At 43.0% G+C, this 18,293-nt stretch overlaps 1 protein-coding gene across 1 annotated transcript; it reads left to right on the top strand.

Annotated features, from left to right (window-relative positions):
* Positions 1-1,899: 1,899 nt before the first annotated feature.
* slc26a10 (solute carrier family 26 member 10) lies at positions 1,900-17,746 on the top strand. Its single transcript, XM_020459053.2, has 18 exons — positions 1,900-2,550; positions 3,375-3,485; positions 8,708-8,865; positions 9,145-9,309; positions 9,670-9,822; positions 9,946-10,028; positions 10,166-10,313; positions 10,528-10,641; positions 10,811-10,888; positions 11,041-11,136; positions 11,275-11,381; positions 13,203-13,272; positions 14,208-14,387; positions 14,487-14,541; positions 16,044-16,132; positions 16,263-16,317; positions 16,669-16,775; positions 16,935-17,746. The coding sequence occupies exons 1-18, from the start codon at positions 2,187-2,189 to the stop codon at positions 16,971-16,973; spliced, it is 2,172 nt and encodes a 723-aa protein (XP_020314642.1). The 5' UTR covers positions 1,900-2,186; the 3' UTR covers positions 16,974-17,746.
* The last annotated feature ends 547 nt before the right edge of the window (positions 17,747-18,293 follow it).

The following is an 18,293-nucleotide window of genomic DNA, read 5'->3' as shown; positions in this document are numbered from 1 at the left end:
TGAGGATCTCTGAATGATCCAATGTTGACCTAAATGACTAATGATGATAAATACAATCCACCTGTGTGTAATCAAGTCTCCGTATAAATGCACCTGCACTGTGATAGTATCAGAGGTCCGTTAAAAGCGCAGAGAGCATTATGAAGAACAAGGAACACACCAGGCAGGTCCGAGATACTGTTGTGAAGAAGTTTAAAGCCGGATTTGGATACAAAAAGATTTCCCAAGCTTTAAACATCCCAAGGAGCACTGTGCAAGCGATAATATTGAAATGGAAGGAGTATCACACCACTGCAAATCTACCAAGACCTGGCCGTCCCTCTAAACTTTCAGCTCATACAAGGAGAAGACTGATCAGAGATGCAGCCAAGAGGCCCATGATCACTCTGGATGAACTGCAGAGATCTACAGCTGAGGTGGGAGACTCTGTCCATAGGACAACAATCAGTCGTGTATTGCACAAATCTGGCCTTTATGGAAGAGTGGCAAGAAGAAAGCCATTTCTTAAAGATATCCATAAAAAGTGTTGTTTAAAGTTTGCCACAAGCCACCTGGGAGACACGCCAAACATGTGGAAGAAGGTGGTCTGGTCAGATGAAACCAAAATTGAACTTTTTGGCAACAATGCAAAACGTTATGTTTGGCGTAAAAGCAACACAGCGCATCACCCTGAACACACCATCCCCACTGTCAAACATGGTGGTGGCAGCATCATGGTTTGGGCCTGCTTTTCTTCAGCAGGGACAGGGAAGATGGTTAAAATTGATGGGAAGATGGATGGAGCCAAATACAGGACCATTCTGGAAGAAAACCTGATGGAGTCTGCAAAAGACCTGAGACTGGGACGGAGATTTGTCTTCCAACAAGACAATGATGCAAAACATAAAGCAAATTCTACAATGGAATGGTTCAAAAATAAACATATCCGGGTGTTAGAATGGCCAAGTCAAAGTCCAGACCTGAATCCAATCGAGAATCTGTGGAAAGAACTGAAAACTGCTGTTCACAAACGCTCTCCATCCAACCTCACTGAGCTCGAGCTGTTTTGCAAGGAGGAATGGGGGAAAATTTCAGTCTCTCGATGTGCAAAACTGATAGAGACATACCCCAAGCGACTTACAGCTGTAATCGCAGCAAAAGGTGGCGCTACAAAGTATTAACTTAAGGGGGCTGAATAATTTTGCACGCCCAATTTTTCAGTTTTTGATTTGTTAAAAAAGTTTGAAATATCCAATAAATGTCATTCCACTTCATGATTGTGTCCCACTTGTTGTTGATTCTTCACAAAAAAATACAGTTTTATATCTTTATGTTTGAAGCCTGAAATGTGGCAAAAGGTCGAAAAGTTCAAGGGGGCCGAATACTTTCGCAAGGCACTGTATGTTTGACTCCTCTCTCATCTCTCTCTGAAAATCAGAGGAGAACTTCATCGCACACAAAAACGCTCACTCATCATTCGAGCCAAGGTGTGTTTTGATCAATGGACCGCAAGCAGCTCAACGTGTCTGATTACATTTCACAGAACAGGGTTCTCTTGTCTCTCTTTTCCGTTCCAGACTAATTATGTATGGGCAGTGACAAACACAGGGTTTCCCCAGGCCTATTCCCTATGGGCTATGGTGATTTAGACACCCCCAGAGACAAGGGCTATTATACAGAAATCAATCCTTCTCGGAAATGACCACCACTCATAATTGCTAATAGATATGGTTAGTGGTTACACTATACCTCCACTTTAGCAACAATACCACTTTGATCTCAGTGGAGTTTTACACAGAGCTGTACATTGTATGACTTTTAAGGGGAAGCCAGGCTCTTTGAATAGTTAAGTATACTGTGGGTGTGTGTCTGGTGAAGTCAATCGGTGGGGGTGGTTTGTGTAATAGCAGGAAAGGAGGAAGAGTATGGGTCACATTTTTCTTCTTTTTCTGAAGCATAAAGTTGGTAGCAGTAGGACCCTGCAGATTGTTATGGACCAGACATCCATCAACACAAACGTTGGACACAAGCACACCTTTATGGGGTCTCTGCCAGGGACAAGGATGTAGGCTAAGAAAGAAACCCCAAAGAAAGTTCAACACAATAACAAAAAGTTTCGGCACTGAGCCATGTCATTGGCTGCCTAACACTAGACAGGAAAATTCGATGGTTTCTGATGTCAAACTAGAGACAGATTCCTACTATATATGACAAGCAGTAGCGACCGCATATTTTCTGCCTCATCTTCTCAGATTACTACTAGTTTCAACAAAGGCAACGTAAACACTCACCTGGAGGACACGATGAGCGCTTCAGTGGCTGTGTACCGAAATATTTACACCGAGGACCGGTTCAGACAGTCGTACGGTACCGAGGACAAGCCCCGTGGAGGTGGTCAACGTTTTCGGGAGAAGATCGCGGAACGGTGCAGGTGTTCCCGTGCAGCATGCCTTCACCTGTTGAGGGAACGAATTCCCATTTTTAACTGGCTGCCGAAGTACAGGCTGAAAAAATGGATGTTAGGTGATACAATAGCGGGACTAACAGTCGGTATACTTCACATTCCACAAGGTGAGTACATTTTTAAGTGAATATTGTGAGCAAAGGTTTACTGTAGTAAATTGATGTCGTTTGATGTCGATTTACCATCTTTACAAACTATTTTGTTACAACTTTTCCCCAATTCTGTGATGACGTTTTATTTCCCCCGTGTAACTGTTTTGGCAGTAATTACTAACCAATCGTGTGTTTGATTGATTTTAAGAAGATTTTGTCAAATTGCTAATGTAAACGAAATTAACACCTTCAAATATGTTAATTCCAGATAATTGGTCAATGCTATCCGGTTCCTTGGGGACGTCCCTACACTAAACCCCAACCTTAACCCATACTCTTACCCTAACCATAACCCTAACCCTTACCTAAACCTAATCCTTACATTAACCATTTCAAATGTCAACCTCAATGGAGTATGGACCTCCTACGGATCCCGGATCGCACAGAGCCCAGATTATTTATACATTTGAATGTATATTTTTACAATATGCCATTCACACACACACAATGTACAAAATAATATTGTTACAAAATGTAAAATGTATTTTAAAAATGTATCATCATCTGAGCTTGACAGGAAAAATGGAACCTCAAAAATGTAATCTCAATGGATGTTACACCCCATGGTTTATTCAGATAAAGAAGTCAAGAAAATACCAGCGTTGAAAGTAGTTATACAGTAATAGCAGGTGTTATTTCATAGCATTTATTGCCAACATTATTTACCACGAGATCAAAGCCTTTTTATCTAAAGATGACACCAATTACTCATGTAGCCATGTGTGTATGTGATGGCAACCGATTGTAGCCTAATATCTTGTTTCTCTTCCTGAAAACAGGTATGGCCTTTGCCTTACTGACGTCAGTGGCGCCCATCTATGGCCTCTACACCTCCTTCTTCCCTGTGGTTCTCTACATGCTGTTTGGCACAGGACGGCATGTATCCACTGGTATACACACGCTGATATTATACATTTAGGACTGGAGCCTGACAAATGGATATGGATAGGACGCACAATGTGCCTGAGATAAATCCTCTGCCATGGGTATCTGTGTGACAGCTACTGGGTTTGAACCAGGGTCTCCACCGCCCCATAAGACTGTGTTAGTCCCCTGAGCTAAAGTCAAATTTAATCATCATAGTTTTTTTAGTTTTAGTTAGTTATTCACACACAAAAGACAAGTGAAAGACGAAGTACAGATAAAAACAGGGTATATAGGTGTGCAGGTAAGGTTGCAAGAGGGCTTAAACGACCCCCCCCCCCCCCCCCCCCACACACACACACAAAAAGAGCAGTATAAACAGTGCCTAGTGAAAGCCTATACAACCCTTGAACAGTCTTCACATTTTGCTGCCATAAAATGTATCTAAACATTACTAAATTTGTGTCAGCTTCATGTTAAGGGTATGCTTGCCACCGTCAAGTACTGGGGAGTTTGTCAGGAGAAAAATAAATATGAAAGGAGCAAAGCCCATGTAGAAAATGAGAGGAAATCCAGATATCAGTCTTTTGAAAACCTTGGGCTAGAGTTTTATTTTTCAGCGGGACAATTACACACATTTTAATGCCAAAGACACACTAGAATGGCTTTCCAAGAAGTGTGGAGTGTTCCTGAGTGGTACAGTCTTAGTCCTTAGTCCAGAGACAAGGTTTGAATACTGCTGTCCATCAATGAATCACAACCACATTTACTGTGCTTGAGATATTTTGACAAAAACAATAGATACATGTTTCCCTAAGAGTTGTGCAAAGTTAGTAGAATCTAATTCAAAAGGATTACCTGCTGTAATGGCTGCCGAAGGTGCTTCCACCATCAAACCAAATTGTATTGGTCACATACACGTGTTTAGCAGATGTTAAGCTTGTGCTTCTAGTTCCGACAGTGCAGCAATATCTGACAAGTAATATCTAACAATTTCACAACAAATACCTAATACACACAAATCTAAGTAACGCAATGGAATTAAGAATATATAAATATATGGATGAGCAATGTCAGAGCGGCATAGACTAAGATACAGTAGATAGTATATAATACTGTATATATACATATGAGATGTAAACATCATTAAAGTGACATTATTAAAGTGACTAGTGTTCTATTTATTAAAGTGCCCAATGATTTCAAATCTGTGTATGTAGGCATGAATTAACTCTGGGGAGTGAAGAATTACGCAATCAAGACAGCTTAGTTGTTTTTTAAATTCAATGTGGAGTAGATTGTGTATATCGGTTGCAAAAAATATATAACTTATTCCCTTTATACTAGGGACTGTATTCAGAGCATTCGGAAGGTATTCAGACCCCTTGACTTTTTCCACATTTTTTTTTACATTGCAGCCATATCCTAGAATTGATTCAATCTTTTTTTTTTCATCATCAATCTACATACAATACCCCATTATGAAAAAGCATTTACATAAGTATTGAGACCCTTTACTCAGTACTTTGTTGAAGCACATTTGACAGCGATTACACCCTTAAGTCTTCTTGGGTGCGAGGCTACAAGCTTGGCACACCTGGATTTGGGGAGTTTCTCCCATTCTTATCTACAGATCCTCTCTACCTCTGTCAGGTTGGATCGGGAGTGTTGCTGCACAGCTATTTTCAGGTCTCTCCAGAGATGTTTGATCCGGTTAAAATCCGGGCTCTGGCTGGGCCACTCAAGGACATTCAGGGACTTGTCTTAAAGCCACTCCTGCTTTGTCTTGCTTGGCTGTATGCTTAGGGTTGTTGTCCTGTTGGAAGGTGAACCTTCGCCTCAGTCTGAGGTCCTGAGTGCTCTGGAGCAGTTTTTGATCAAGGATCTTTCTGTACATTGCTCCGTTCATCTTTCCCTCGATCCCTCGACTAGTCTCCCATTTCCTGCGCTGAAAAACATCCCTGCAGCATGATGTTGCCACCACTATGCTTCATCGTAGGGATGGAGTTTCCTCCAGACGTGACTCTTGGCATTGGTTTCATCAGACCAAAGAATCTTGTTTCTTATGGTTGCAGAGTCTTTAGGCGCCTTTTGGAAAACTCCAAGCGGACTGTCAAGTTCCTTTTGTTACGAACCGGCTCGTAGCCGGTAACAAAGAGGGAGAAAACACAGAGTTAAAGAAATAAGAAACATATTTATTAAATAAAGTGAACTATATCCAAGTAACAATGGTGTGTGTAGTCAGTAGCGTGAGTGAGTGGATGCGTGCATAGATGGTGATAATGATGGGTGTTGAGAGGTGCCAAAATAAACAAACACAAAGAAGCCCTAAAATGCCACAACCAAAACCAACAGTGTGTCTCCTGGAATAATGGGGGAAAGGTGTACAGTTGTGGCCAAAAGTTTTGAGAATGACACAAATATTAATTTTCACAAAGTCTGCTGCCTCAGTTTGTATGATAGCAATTTGCATATACTCCAGAATGTTATGAAGAGTGATCAGATGAATTGCAATGAATTGCAAAGTCCCTCTTTGCCATGCAAATGAACTGAATCCCCCCAAATACATTTCCACTGCATTTCAGCCCTGCCACAAAAGGACCAGCTGACATCATGTCAGTGATTCTCTCGTTAACACAGGTGTGAGTGTTGACGAGGACAAGGCTGGAGATCACTCTGTCATGCTGATTGAGTTCGAATAACAGACTGAAAGCTTCAAAAGGAGGGTGGTGCTTGGAATCATTGTTCTTCCTCTGTCAACCATGCTTACCTGCAAACACGTGCAGTCCTCATTGCTTTGCACAAAAAGGGCTTCATAGGCAAGGATATTACTGCCAGTAAGATTGCACCTAAATCAACCATTTATCGGATCATCAAGAACTTCAAGGAGAGCGGTTCAATTCTTGTGAAGAAGGCTTCAGGGAGCCCAAGAAAGTCCTGCAAGTGCTAGGACCATCTCCTAAAGTTGATTCAGCTGCGGGATCGGGGCACCACCAGTACAGAGCTTGCTCAGGAATGGCAGCAGGCAGGTGTGAGTGCATCTGCACGCGGAGTGAGGCGAAGACTTTTGGAGGATGGCCTGGTGTCAAGAAGGGCAGCAAAGAAGCCACTTCTCTCCAGGAAAAAGATCAGGGACAGACTGATATTCTGCAAAAGGTACAGGGATTGGACTGCTGAGGACGGGGGTAAAGTCATTTTCTCTGATGAATCCCCTTTCCGATTGTTTGGGGCTTCTGGAAAAAAGCTTGTCCGGAGAAGACAAGATGAGCGCTACCATCAGTCCTGTGTCATGCCAACAGTAAAGCATCCTGAGACCATTCATGTGTGGGGTTGCTTCTCAGCCAAGGGAGTGGGCTCACTCACAATTTTGCCCAAGAACACAGCCTTGAATATAGAATGGTACCAACACATCCTCCGAGAGCAACTTCTCCCAACCATCCAGGAACAATTTGGTGACAAACAATGCCTTTTCCAGCATGATGGAGCACCTTGCCATAAGGCAAAAGTGATAACTAAGTGGCTCAGGAAACAGAATATTGATATTTTGGGTCCATGGCCAGGAAACTCCCCAACACTTAATCCCATTGAGAACTTGTGGTCAATCCTCAAGAGGCGGGTGGACAAGCAACACACCTGAGCCCATGTGTGTCCCATTTCGCAGACGACCCTCCCAGTTCCGCCCACCAACATCCTATTAAGGAAAACGAGCAAAGAGAAAGAATTAGGCAGACAGAGTGGGAGGGTCGTCACACTCCTATCCATAAAACCAGGGACCACCAAGGACCCAAGATACAGGGAGAAGCCTAGCTTGAGAAAGAAGGCTCTGCAATATCACTCTCCAGCATGTACCTGATCTCAGCATCCAGACAATGCCGTTTCTCTGAATAAACTCTATAGAACTGCTGACGGATGGGGCCAGCATCCCTAGCGCCAATATCGTGTTCCATCAGGTTTGTACGTGTTGGCGTATCAGAAAACAAAACTGCAAAACTCAGAGTCAGACCAACTGACTCGTCTCGCCTATCAGCAGCTAGATGAGCGAGAAGGCTATCCGAAACATCCAGTGAATTTTTCAATCTACCCTGCAGTACTCAATCGTCGGGACCAGGGACATCCTCCTCACCATGCGCAGACATAGCATGACAAAGGAGAAGAACCCAGCGGTGTAACCGTACTGGCCAAAATAACAGGTTTTACCGTCCTCTGTGGACTCCCACTCCTCGGCGCCAGAGGAACGGAGGAACGTGCGTAATAAGGTGCAGATGTACATGGCACAGTTGGTGCTTTTTCCTCCGTTCAGGAGTGGCAACTAGATCGTTTTGCTCAGTGCACTGGCGCACAACCATATATGAACCTTGAAACTTTACTGAGGAGTGTCTTCCGTCTGGTGCTACAGAGATGATTGTCCTTCTGGAAGGTTCTCCCATCTCCACAGGGGAACTCTGGAGCGCTGTCAGAGGGACCATCGGCCCTCCCTGACCAAGGCCCTTCTCCCCCGATTGCTCAGTTTGGCCGGGCATCCAGGTCTAGGAAGAGTCTTGGCGGTTTCAAATTTCTTCCATTAAAGAATGATGGAGGTCACTTTGTTCTTGGGGACCTTCAATGCTGCAGAAATGTTTTGGTACCCTTCTCCAGATCTGTGCCTCCACACAATCCTGTCTCAGTGCTCTAAGGACAATTCCTTTGACCTCATGGCTTGGTTTTTGCTCTGACATGCACAGTCAACTGTGGGACTTTATATAGACAGGGGTGTGCCTTTCCAAATCATGTCCGATCAATTGAATTTACCACAGGTGGACTCCAATCAAGTTGTAGAAACATCTCAAGGATGATCAATGGAAACAGGATGCACCTGAGCTCAATTTCAGGTCTCATAGCAAAGGGTCTGAATACTTATGTAAATAAGGTATTTATGTTTTTTTATTTGTAATAAATGTGCTAACATTTCAAAAACCCTGCTTTGTTTTTGTCATTGTGGGGTATTGTGTGCAGATTGATGAGGAAAACATTTTAAAATCCATTTCAGAATAAGGCTGTAACGTAACAAAATGTGGAAAACTGAAGGGGTCTGATTACATTCCAAATGCATTGTATATGAACAGAGCCTAGTTCACCAAAACACTTCCGTTGCATCTGTGCTCACACTGATGCTGAGTTGCTTCATTGCTGTGTTGTTGAGCCGCCGCGTGGCTGTTTTGGTAGTGGTGCTGAGCGGTTGAATCACAGACTAGCTGTGTCTGTTTCCCAGGTACCTTTGCAGTGGTGAGCCTGATGACAGGCTCAGTGGTGGAACAGCTGGTGCCCACCCCTCTACAGCTCAACTCCTCCAGTCCAGAGGCTGCAGACTTTGAGGCCCAGAGGATTGGGGTTGCCTCCGCTGTAGCCCTACTCTCAGGGATCATGATGGTGAGTGATACATAGAGTTCTCTCTGGTTGAATCTCAAAAGTATTTCTTTCCCTCGATTCCCTGCATCCTCTCCTCATCTCCGTCTCAAAACTTCAGAGGGAAGCGAGGAGAGCATTGGAGACCAAGATCAGAAGAGCTGCTCTCCTCACCTCCCTATGATGTTTTAAGCAGGAAGCAAGGTAAAGGACAAGTTTAAGATGGCATGACCCTGTAGATGGAATGGTATTTCTATAGTGTTTAGATGTTGTAGTCCTGACTAAATGTTGTTTGTTTCACAGCTCTGTATGTTTGGGCTACAGCTGGGTTTCCTCTCTACATACCTGTCAGAACCCATCGTCAAGGCATTCACCAGCGCTGCAGCCTTCCACGTCACCATCTCACAGCTGCAAAGCATGCTGGGACTGCGGCTCCCCCGCCACACCGGCCCCTTCTCACTCTTCAAGGTCAGCAGTCGGAGAAGTGACAATGATCAGGATGATACAGTGTTCAGTTTACAGTGGTTTAGAGCTCCAGTATGTTGTGGAATTGTAATAAAAATGGTTTACTATCATAACCCAGGTTCTCTGAAGGAGAGAAGAAGTCTCAAATAAAAGAGAACTGAGGGAGCTCTCAAAACCTCACTAGGTTAAATTTAACCTTGTAAAAGAACCTCGACAATCATAAACACCAGGTTGTGGGAAGAGACAATTGAAAGAGTTGCTCCTCTCTTCACTATAGCCCGCCCCACACCAACATGTCCCCATGAAATCCATCACCCCCCCCCCGTGTGTGTTAACTCCTTCCCCCCTGTCTGTGTCCTCCAGACCCTTGCGTCTGTCATAGAGAACCTTCCCCAAACCAACATGGCTGAGCTACTGACCTCCCTGGTGTGTCTGGCCATCCTGGTACCGGTCAAAGAAGTCAACATGAGATTCCGACAGTACCTACGCACACCCATCCCTGTAGAGATCCTCACGGTCAGTCACGAAGAGAACAGCTATTATAAGACTGGTCATGTTCAATGTAGCTCTGTGTAGCTGTAACGTTTGTGACGTGCTTATTGGTGTGTTACATCTCAATTTGATGTCTCTCTTTCTCAGGTGATAATAGCTACAGGAGTGGCCTATGCTTCCTCTCTGGACTCAAACTATGACGTTCAGATAGTGGGACACATTCCTGCAGGGTAAGGTATCCACTAACTGAGCATCTCCATCTAGTGACATCATCATCATCATCATCATTTAACTCATTTTAACAGAGAAATGAACCATTATAAACAGAGAGTGAGTGTCAAGTTTTGACCATGTTTTTACTGTGTAGCTTCCCTAGTCCACGGATGCCTGCCTTGCACAAGTTGCCTGAGATCGCTGGAGACACGGTCGCCATCACGTTCGTGGGTTATGCTGTGTCCGTCTCACTGGCAATGATCTACGCAGACAAGCACGGCTACTCCATCCAACCCAACCAGGTAGACTAATATGATTCAGTAGTGCTGGAAAATCAATACTCACTCAAATCTGGTCTCCGTGTACAAGGCATTACACGTTCAATGTGACTTCTGTGTGTGTAATCTGTGAGCTGTGACAAGAAGTCCATCTTTAAGGACAAGCGTTATCATTACCATCATCATCATCATCGTTGTCATCATCATCATCGTCATCATGTTTGCCTTGTTTCTCCAGGAGCTCCTGGCCCATGGTATCTCCAACACAGTGTCGTCTCTCTTCACCTGTTTCCCCAGCTCAGCCACTCTGGCCACCACCAACATCCTGGAGAGTTCTGGGGGATTCACACAGGTACACACTACTTTATATCAAGCCTACTTTCCAGGCTTTGTCTTTACTTGAATCTGTACGGATGACTTTCTAGATGCCCTATTTGTCTGCCTCGCCATGTGCTTCTGGCATGGTGATACATTCATTCCTTTCACGTCATTTAATGTTCTCTGTCTCTCTGTCCGTTCAGCTCTCTGGCTTGTTCACCAGTCTGGTGGTTCTGATAGTTCTACTGCTGATTGGACCTCTCTTCTACTTCCTGCCCAAGGTGAGTCAGTGTGTGTCTACTAAAAGGTGGAGGCATACAGACTTTAGCTAGTTTGTGCAAACAAAAGGGCATAAAACGAAACGAAGTGCACTCGTCGTCCGAGTCATTTACTCGTAATGTCCTGATCCACCCTGCATTAACTCTCTCCCTAGGCAGTGCTGGCCTGTATCAATGTCACCAGCCTCAGGCAGATGTTTCTACAGTTCCAGGACCTGCCAGACCTCTGGCGAGTCAGCAAGATTGACTTCGTAAGTCTCTCAGTGTTACCATTGATTTGTATAAATATACCACTTTTGGGCAAGTGGTTTAGTGATCAACCCCTGTGAGAACCAATGTGGCCTGCATACTTGTGACCTTATATGGACTGTACTGTATGTGTTTTGCAGGTAGTGTGGCTGGTGACTTGGCTGTCTGTTGTGGTCCTGAATGTCGATATGGGTCTGGCTATTGGAGTGGTCTTCTCGATGATGACAGTCATCTGTCGCACACAGAGGTACGCTATGCCTTCGCCCCTCTCAACACTTGACAACACAGACACAGTGTATCAATGTTTCCGTAAGAGTTACAGCCGTTGGAACTGTACAGGTTACTATTGCTAAATGTAACCAATGTCTAGCCAAGCGTAACTGCCTGTGTACATCTACAGTATATGCGTACAATTTGTTATTACATCTGTACTAATTCGATTTCTGCATTCATCAGCAACAATAATCATTAGCGAAACTATAACTATGCCTTCTAATAATGTGACGCAATTCTCTAGAGACCGCTGTGTGCCGGAATTGAAGTCTTTAGAGTAGAGCACTGTGGATTACTGTCTCTCATAGGGACAAATTAATATCCGTCATAAACCTGTGATATGAACTTGATACACTCACCAAAGGTAGAATTGATACAGTGGCTCAGTTGGTAGTGCATGGTATTTGCAAGACCAAGGTTGTGGGTTTGATTCCCATGGGGGACAAGTATGAAAATCTATCTATGCTCTGGATAAGAGTGTCTGCTGAATAAATGTAATGTAAACATAACCAGAGTTAACTTTTGAGATTTGAACATTATATTGTTGGTCGACTAACACCATACACTGACTATACGAAACAGTATGGTAGTAGTTGCCAGGTGCACTGGCTTGTGTCAAGAACTACAACACTGCTAGATTTTTCATGCTCAACAATTTCCGGTGTGTATCACGAATGCTCCACTTCCCAAGGGACATCCAGCCAACTTGACACAACTGTGAGAAGCTTTGGAGTCAACGTGGGCCAGCATCCCTGTGGAATGCTTTGGACACCTTGTAGAGTCTATGCCCCGACAAATTGAGGCTGTTTTGTGGGCAAAAGGGTGGGGTACAACTAAAGCTGTTGCTGTGACCGTAATAACGCCACACCGGCAGTCACAAGTCATGAAGGCAGTCAAATTCCACGTGACCGTTTAGTCACAGTAATCTGGCTTCTCCAAGCTCTGATGCTGCTGATGGTCATTACTAGCCTACCAAACTTGCTAACTGCCTGCTACTCAGCACTCTATTGTCCCTCTAATCACTCTGGCATCAATTCAAATGTATTCGAAAATCTAATCAAACACTTCATGAAAGCCCATGAGCTCATGTTGCGCAACATTTATATAGGCTATGTAATTGCGTGAGAAAACAGTGTGATGGCCTCTATTAAAAAGAGGAGGATAAGCTTTCTATAGGTGTAAGCTCTACCATTGCCCCTTTTTCGATACAGGTGCATGATAATGATCCATTCTAAATCCCCCCCAAAAATTCACACATACAGTGGGGCAAAAAAGTATTTAGTCAGCCACCAATTGTGCAAGTTCTCCCACTTAAAAATATGAGAGAGGCCTGTAATTTTCATCATAGGTACACTTCAACTATGACAGACAAAATGAGAAAAAAAATCCTGAAAATCACATTGTAGGATTTTTAATGAATATATTTGCAAATCATGATGGAAATTAAGTATTTCTATAAGTACTTCTATAGACCTGTCTAAAATAAATAATGGATTTATTGTGAAGGTGTAGGCTATATTACATGGATTTAATTAGACTTAAAATGTAGATGTTCCAAAGATCAGCATCAGTGGCTTGTTGTCTGTGTTGAAGCCAGGAGATTCTAAATGTGTTTATGTTAATTAACGGTCAATTACCGTGAGACCGACAGTTATTTCTTTGACAATCACCAGCTGCCAAAAATTTTCTGACCGCCACAGCCCTAGGTGCAAGTAAATATTAGGAAGTTGTACCTAACGTTTGGTATACTCAGTGTATGCATACACTCCCATAATAATAACACCGTTTTCCTCAGGGCTGGGTGTTCCGTGCTGGGCAGAGCGAGCAACACAGAGATCTACAGACCTTTGGAGAACCACAACAAGGTGAGAGGAATTCTCCTGTACACACTGTAGAGATATTTTTCTGTCTGTAAAGATATCATATTAATCACAATACAAATACTTCCAGTGATTCTTGATGTAGTTGTGAAGTAAAAACTGCTAATGTGATGCAATCGTGAGAAACCCTCATTAGTATCATAGTTTCAGACAGTGATCAATGTAGAGCGCTGCACGGGCATGAATTTTAAAACCGAGTCCTACCCATGCCTGTGATGTTCAGGTCCTACCCTACTGGAGGTCCGATTGCTTCTGCCCGAAACCCGAAATCAGGAATAACTTCCTCCATTAATAAATCCATGAACTGCTCCTCTCTGTCACTCGCGCGCAGCTCGCTCCACGTGCCCTCTGCTCATGGCGGCTCTGAGTCAATGAAGAGACACGAGAGAGCAGTTAGCTGTTAGCTACTTTTTGTCCCTTTAAACTCAGACAAAACTCAAGGAGCATTATTATTTTCTGTGACATAATCTCTCCTGTCGTATATTTGACGAGGTTGAAGCACTTCTGACACTTTCTTATGACTCTACTGCGCAGCAGAGCACGCGCAAATAGCTCAGCTTCAAAATGTTAGCGATCAACTGTAGTGATCCTCGAGCCCTGCCTGTACCCTAGTTATGGATAATTTTTTTGGGCCCTAACCCAAATTATAATGTCAGGGCCCGTCGAGCACATGTCGGGTAGCAGAGCTCTATATCAATGTCTGTAGGTGTGTCACCTTGTCCCTTTGAAAACACACCTTATAACTTACTTTAGTTATTGCAAACCGCACTGGATTATAGCGTCTTCTAAATGACTCAACTGTTTTAAAAAAGCAAGAAAATCAAATTCTGTCTGCACTCTTTAAAAAAAAACACCTCACAACAAGTGATGTTTGGGATGAGTGCTCTGTTAACCTGCCTCTCTCTGTCCCCTCTCCTTAGTGCTATGAAGTTCCAGGTGTAAAGATCCTGACATACAACGGGCCCATCTACTACGGCAACCGCAGCTTCTTCAGAGAGGACATGAGTCGTCTGCTGGGCCTCACCCCAGAGAGGATCCGCAGTAGAGAGAAGGCCAGGAAGGCCCTGGAGAAGAGGGAAAGAGAGGCTGTCAGCACTGTGGTAAGACTGCACATTATATCTGGGCTAGATCACATCTTGTACATTAGAAAATATCAAAACATATGTTCTATAATTTACTGGCAATGTCTTTTTTTTCAGGAGAGAGGTGTCGCAAACACATCATTTTCATCTGAGAATGAGTTCTTTAAATCTGGTGAGTGATAATACATAAAAGTACTGTATATAGTTTGCAGTAATGTAATCTGGGTACAGGACTACTTACGGTGCATTCGGAAATTATTCAGGTGCCTTTTGGGAACACTTCAAGCGGGCTGTCATGTGACTTTTACTGAGGAGTGGCTTCCTCTTGCCACTCTACCATAAACACCTGATTTGTAGAGCGCTGCAAAGATGATTGTCTTTCTGGAAGGTTTTCCCATCTCCACAGAGTGACCATCGGGTTCATGGTCACCTCCCTGACCAAGGCCCTTCTCCCCCGATTGCTCAGTTTGGCCTGCGGCAAGCTCTAGGAAGAGTCGTGGTAGTCCCAAACTTCTTCCATTTAAGAATGATGGAGGCCACTGTGTTCTTGGGGACCTTAAATGCTGCCTCTACACAATCCTGTGCCTCTACACAATCCTGTCTCGGAGCTCTATGGATAATTCCTTCGACCTCATGGCTTGGTTTTTGCTCTGACATGCACTGTTAACTGTGGAACCTTATATAGACAGGTTGTGCCTTTCCAAAACATGTCCAATCAATTGAATTTACCACAGGTGGACTCCAGGTGGACTTGTAGAAAACTCTCAAGTTTGATCAGTGGAAACACTAGGCACCTGAGCTGAATTTCAATTCTCATAGAAAAGGGTCTGAATACTTATGTACGTTTTTTTATACATTTGCAAAAAAAAATGTAAAACCCTGTTTTTGCTTCGTCATTATGGGGTATTGTGTATAGATTGATAATTTAATCAATTTTAGAATAAGGCTGTAACGTAACAAAATGTGGAAAAAGTCAAGGGGTCTGAATACTTTCCAAATGCACTGTAAGTAAGGGCCCAGTTTTTCTTGTGTATTGTATCATATTGAACAATCGCCGATGAAACGAACAATGTAAAAGTGTTCAAAAATCTGATCAGCGTGATCTAGACAGGACCTTCTAATCAGCCTGTTTCAATGGCCGGGAGTTTCAGCTTTCATTGGTGACATCACCAGGTGGTACATTGATTAATAGACCAATAAGAAATAGAGTTCCAAAACTCTCTACCAATAACAGTTTTAAGTTTCTCCCCTCCCCACTCAGACTGCTCCCAAGGTATTTTTGTCAATTTGTATGGAAAACTATTACAGTAAGGTATTTCATTTTTACCCAGTAATAATTTGATATTGATATAAAAATGGCTGCATTGGGCCTTTAACTCTCTACCAGTAATACACTGAACTAGTGGTTAGAGTATTGGGCCAGTAACCGAAAGGTTGCTGGATCAAATCCCCGAGATGACAAGGTAAGCATCTGTTGTTCTACCTCTGAGCAAGGCAGTTAACCCACTGTTCCCCGGGTGCCAAAGACGCGGATGTCGATGAAGGCAGCCCCCCCGCACCTCTCTGATTCAGAGGGGTTGGGATCAAATGCGGAAGACACATTTCAGTTGAATTGCATTCAGTTGTACAACTGACTAGGTATCCCCTTTCCCTTCCCTAATGTTGTCTCTGCAGAAACAGCTGAAAGTGAAGTCCAGGCAGTACTAATAGATTGCAGCAGTGTGATTTTTGTCGATGTTGCTGGAGCCAGACTCTTCATACAGGTGAGAAAAGTAAACAATATAGTATTTTGTTGTGCAGTACCTTCTGCTAGACAAACATACAGTACCTTGTTCTACAGTATGTTATCTTTCCTTCTAGTATCGGTGGAATTAATGATGCCTCTTTTTCCAGATGTGTATTGAATGCCAGAAAGTTGGGGTTTGCATATATTTGGCCAATTGCAATGGTAAGTTAAACAAATGAATGTATAACCAATAGCAATAAGTTAAATCATCCAAGCGTATGTTTAGCAGGAGTCTGACGTGTGATGTAATGTTGAACGGGGAATGTTCAGACTATAGATCTACAGCACTGACTGAAGTTCTAAAATGTAAAACCTTACCCTACCTTAGGTCTTGACTATTGCTGGTTTTCTGTTCCACCTGATCATTTAATGAACCCAATTAGTGTCCAAGATCTAAATCAGTCCCTGGTTAGAAGGGAATCTTTTTTTTTTAAAGCAGTGGAACTGGTTTCGAGGTCCAGATTTGAATTTGAGGGATCTAGAACATTGATAGAAGGTACTCTTCCCCGACAGAGAGTGTTCTGAGGATTCTAACCTCCAGTGGACTGATGAACTACATGAACCCACAACACATCTTTGTTACGGTCCACGATGCTGTGATGTACATTCAACAACAGAAGGTACAAAACACAAGCAATGACACGACGTTGAAGGCTTGATGAAGAATGCGTTTACAGTAGTGCTGTAATAGAGTAATTATACAGGAACACAGTTTCAATTATCTACGGCAATATTAGTAACCAAAACCTGTGAACGTGCTTGGTTTTTGTTCATGACAGGAGCAAACTCCAGAAAACACGACTACCGTTTGGGTGTGAGATGGTTGGTCGGCCATTTTACACGTCAAGATGAACTGATATGCAGTAACATGCACGACACAGACCAGGGGGGGAAAACATCTCTCCCTCTACAAGGGCTGTACATCAAGGTTTGTTCCTGGTCTAAGACAGGTGCAGTGCTGTGTTAAATGTGTATACTAGTATGCCATGATTGGGCTTCAAGAAGGGAGCAGCGTATTGTAGCATTTCCGTATGAAATGAAGGGTCAATCCCAGTATTTTAAATATGTATTTTGAAGGTCCAATACTGAAGAGACTTGCACAAGTGACCACAGCGGTGGCAGAGCACGTATGACGCATAAAGTACTCCTGCTACTCACTGGAATCCAGGAGAAGAGGCCAATGAGAGATGTTTATCTACTACAGTAACCCTAGTAAACACAAATATATATACATTATTTGACTATTATCTGTTAAAACATTGCTTATTATATCTGAATGCTGGAGAAATAGTGGCCAACCATTACTGCTATTTGTTTTGTAGTTCTGTCATACAAAAGTGAATATTATTCCGATGGATAAAATGCACTGAATGCTTTCTTAAAAGGGAGACATGTATATTCACGTGAAATAATGCCTTATTTGTTGTAAATGTATATTTCTGTGTACTGTACATTGTGTTTATAATGAAATGCACTGCAGAAAAGGAGTGAAATTACGTACAGATACCTGTATTGTCTGCAACTGTAATGTCCTCCTGCAGTTTTTGTAATACTTTTATTGAGTTCTTTTACAATAAACATGCTCAAAATGTACAGCTTACCTGGTCACTTTTACATTTGTGGGATTTAGCAATGCTGATTATGGTGCATTCTCCCTAGACAAGTTAAATTCCTGAAATACATATTCTAAGTACAAACTACCAGATTTTGACAAAATATATCTATATTTTTTTATCTAATACTCTACGCACAAACAGACTAGTTTACATTTCTAATTCTTTCCCTGAAGACCCAATTTAACCCAGAGAGACTGAAGGTGGAATGTCAGGCATGCCTGTCTGATTGACAGATAATGAAGAAGACAAAAGAGTCTTTGGTTTTGTTCAGTGGGTCAGTGTGTCAGACAGTGAAGAAATGGGGAATACTGTTAGCCCCTCTGAAATGTACAGCAGTACAAAGGACAGTCACCAACAAGGAAACCAGTCAATCAAAATAAATAAATTAGGACCTAATCTATGGATTTCAAATGACTGGGTAGGGGTGCAGCCATACAGTAGGTGGGCCTTGGAGGGCATAGGCCCACCCACTTGGCAGCCAGGCCCATCCACTGGGGAGCCAAGGCCCAGTCAATCAGAATG

Source organism: Oncorhynchus kisutch, linkage group LG24 (assembly GCF_002021735.2).
Source record: "Oncorhynchus kisutch isolate 150728-3 linkage group LG24, Okis_V2, whole genome shotgun sequence".
In the NCBI taxonomy this organism is placed as follows: domain Eukaryota; kingdom Metazoa; phylum Chordata; class Actinopteri; order Salmoniformes; family Salmonidae; genus Oncorhynchus; species Oncorhynchus kisutch.
This window is presented reverse-complemented; position numbering and strand designations above follow the sequence as displayed.

Bases quoted from the DNA above. Each gene is read 5' to 3' on its own strand.
- slc26a10 (XM_020459053.2), top strand. From the start codon at position 2,187: ATGACAAGCAGTAGCGACCGCATATTTTCTGCCTCATCTTCTCAGATT. The intron at 3,486-8,707 runs GTATACACACGC...TCTGTTTCCCAG, and splicing joins AGGACGGCATGTATCCACTG to GTACCTTTGCAGTGGTGAGC. The intron at 14,542-16,043 runs GTGAGTGATAAT...TTGTCTCTGCAG, and splicing joins GAATGAGTTCTTTAAATCTG to AAACAGCTGAAAGTGAAGTC.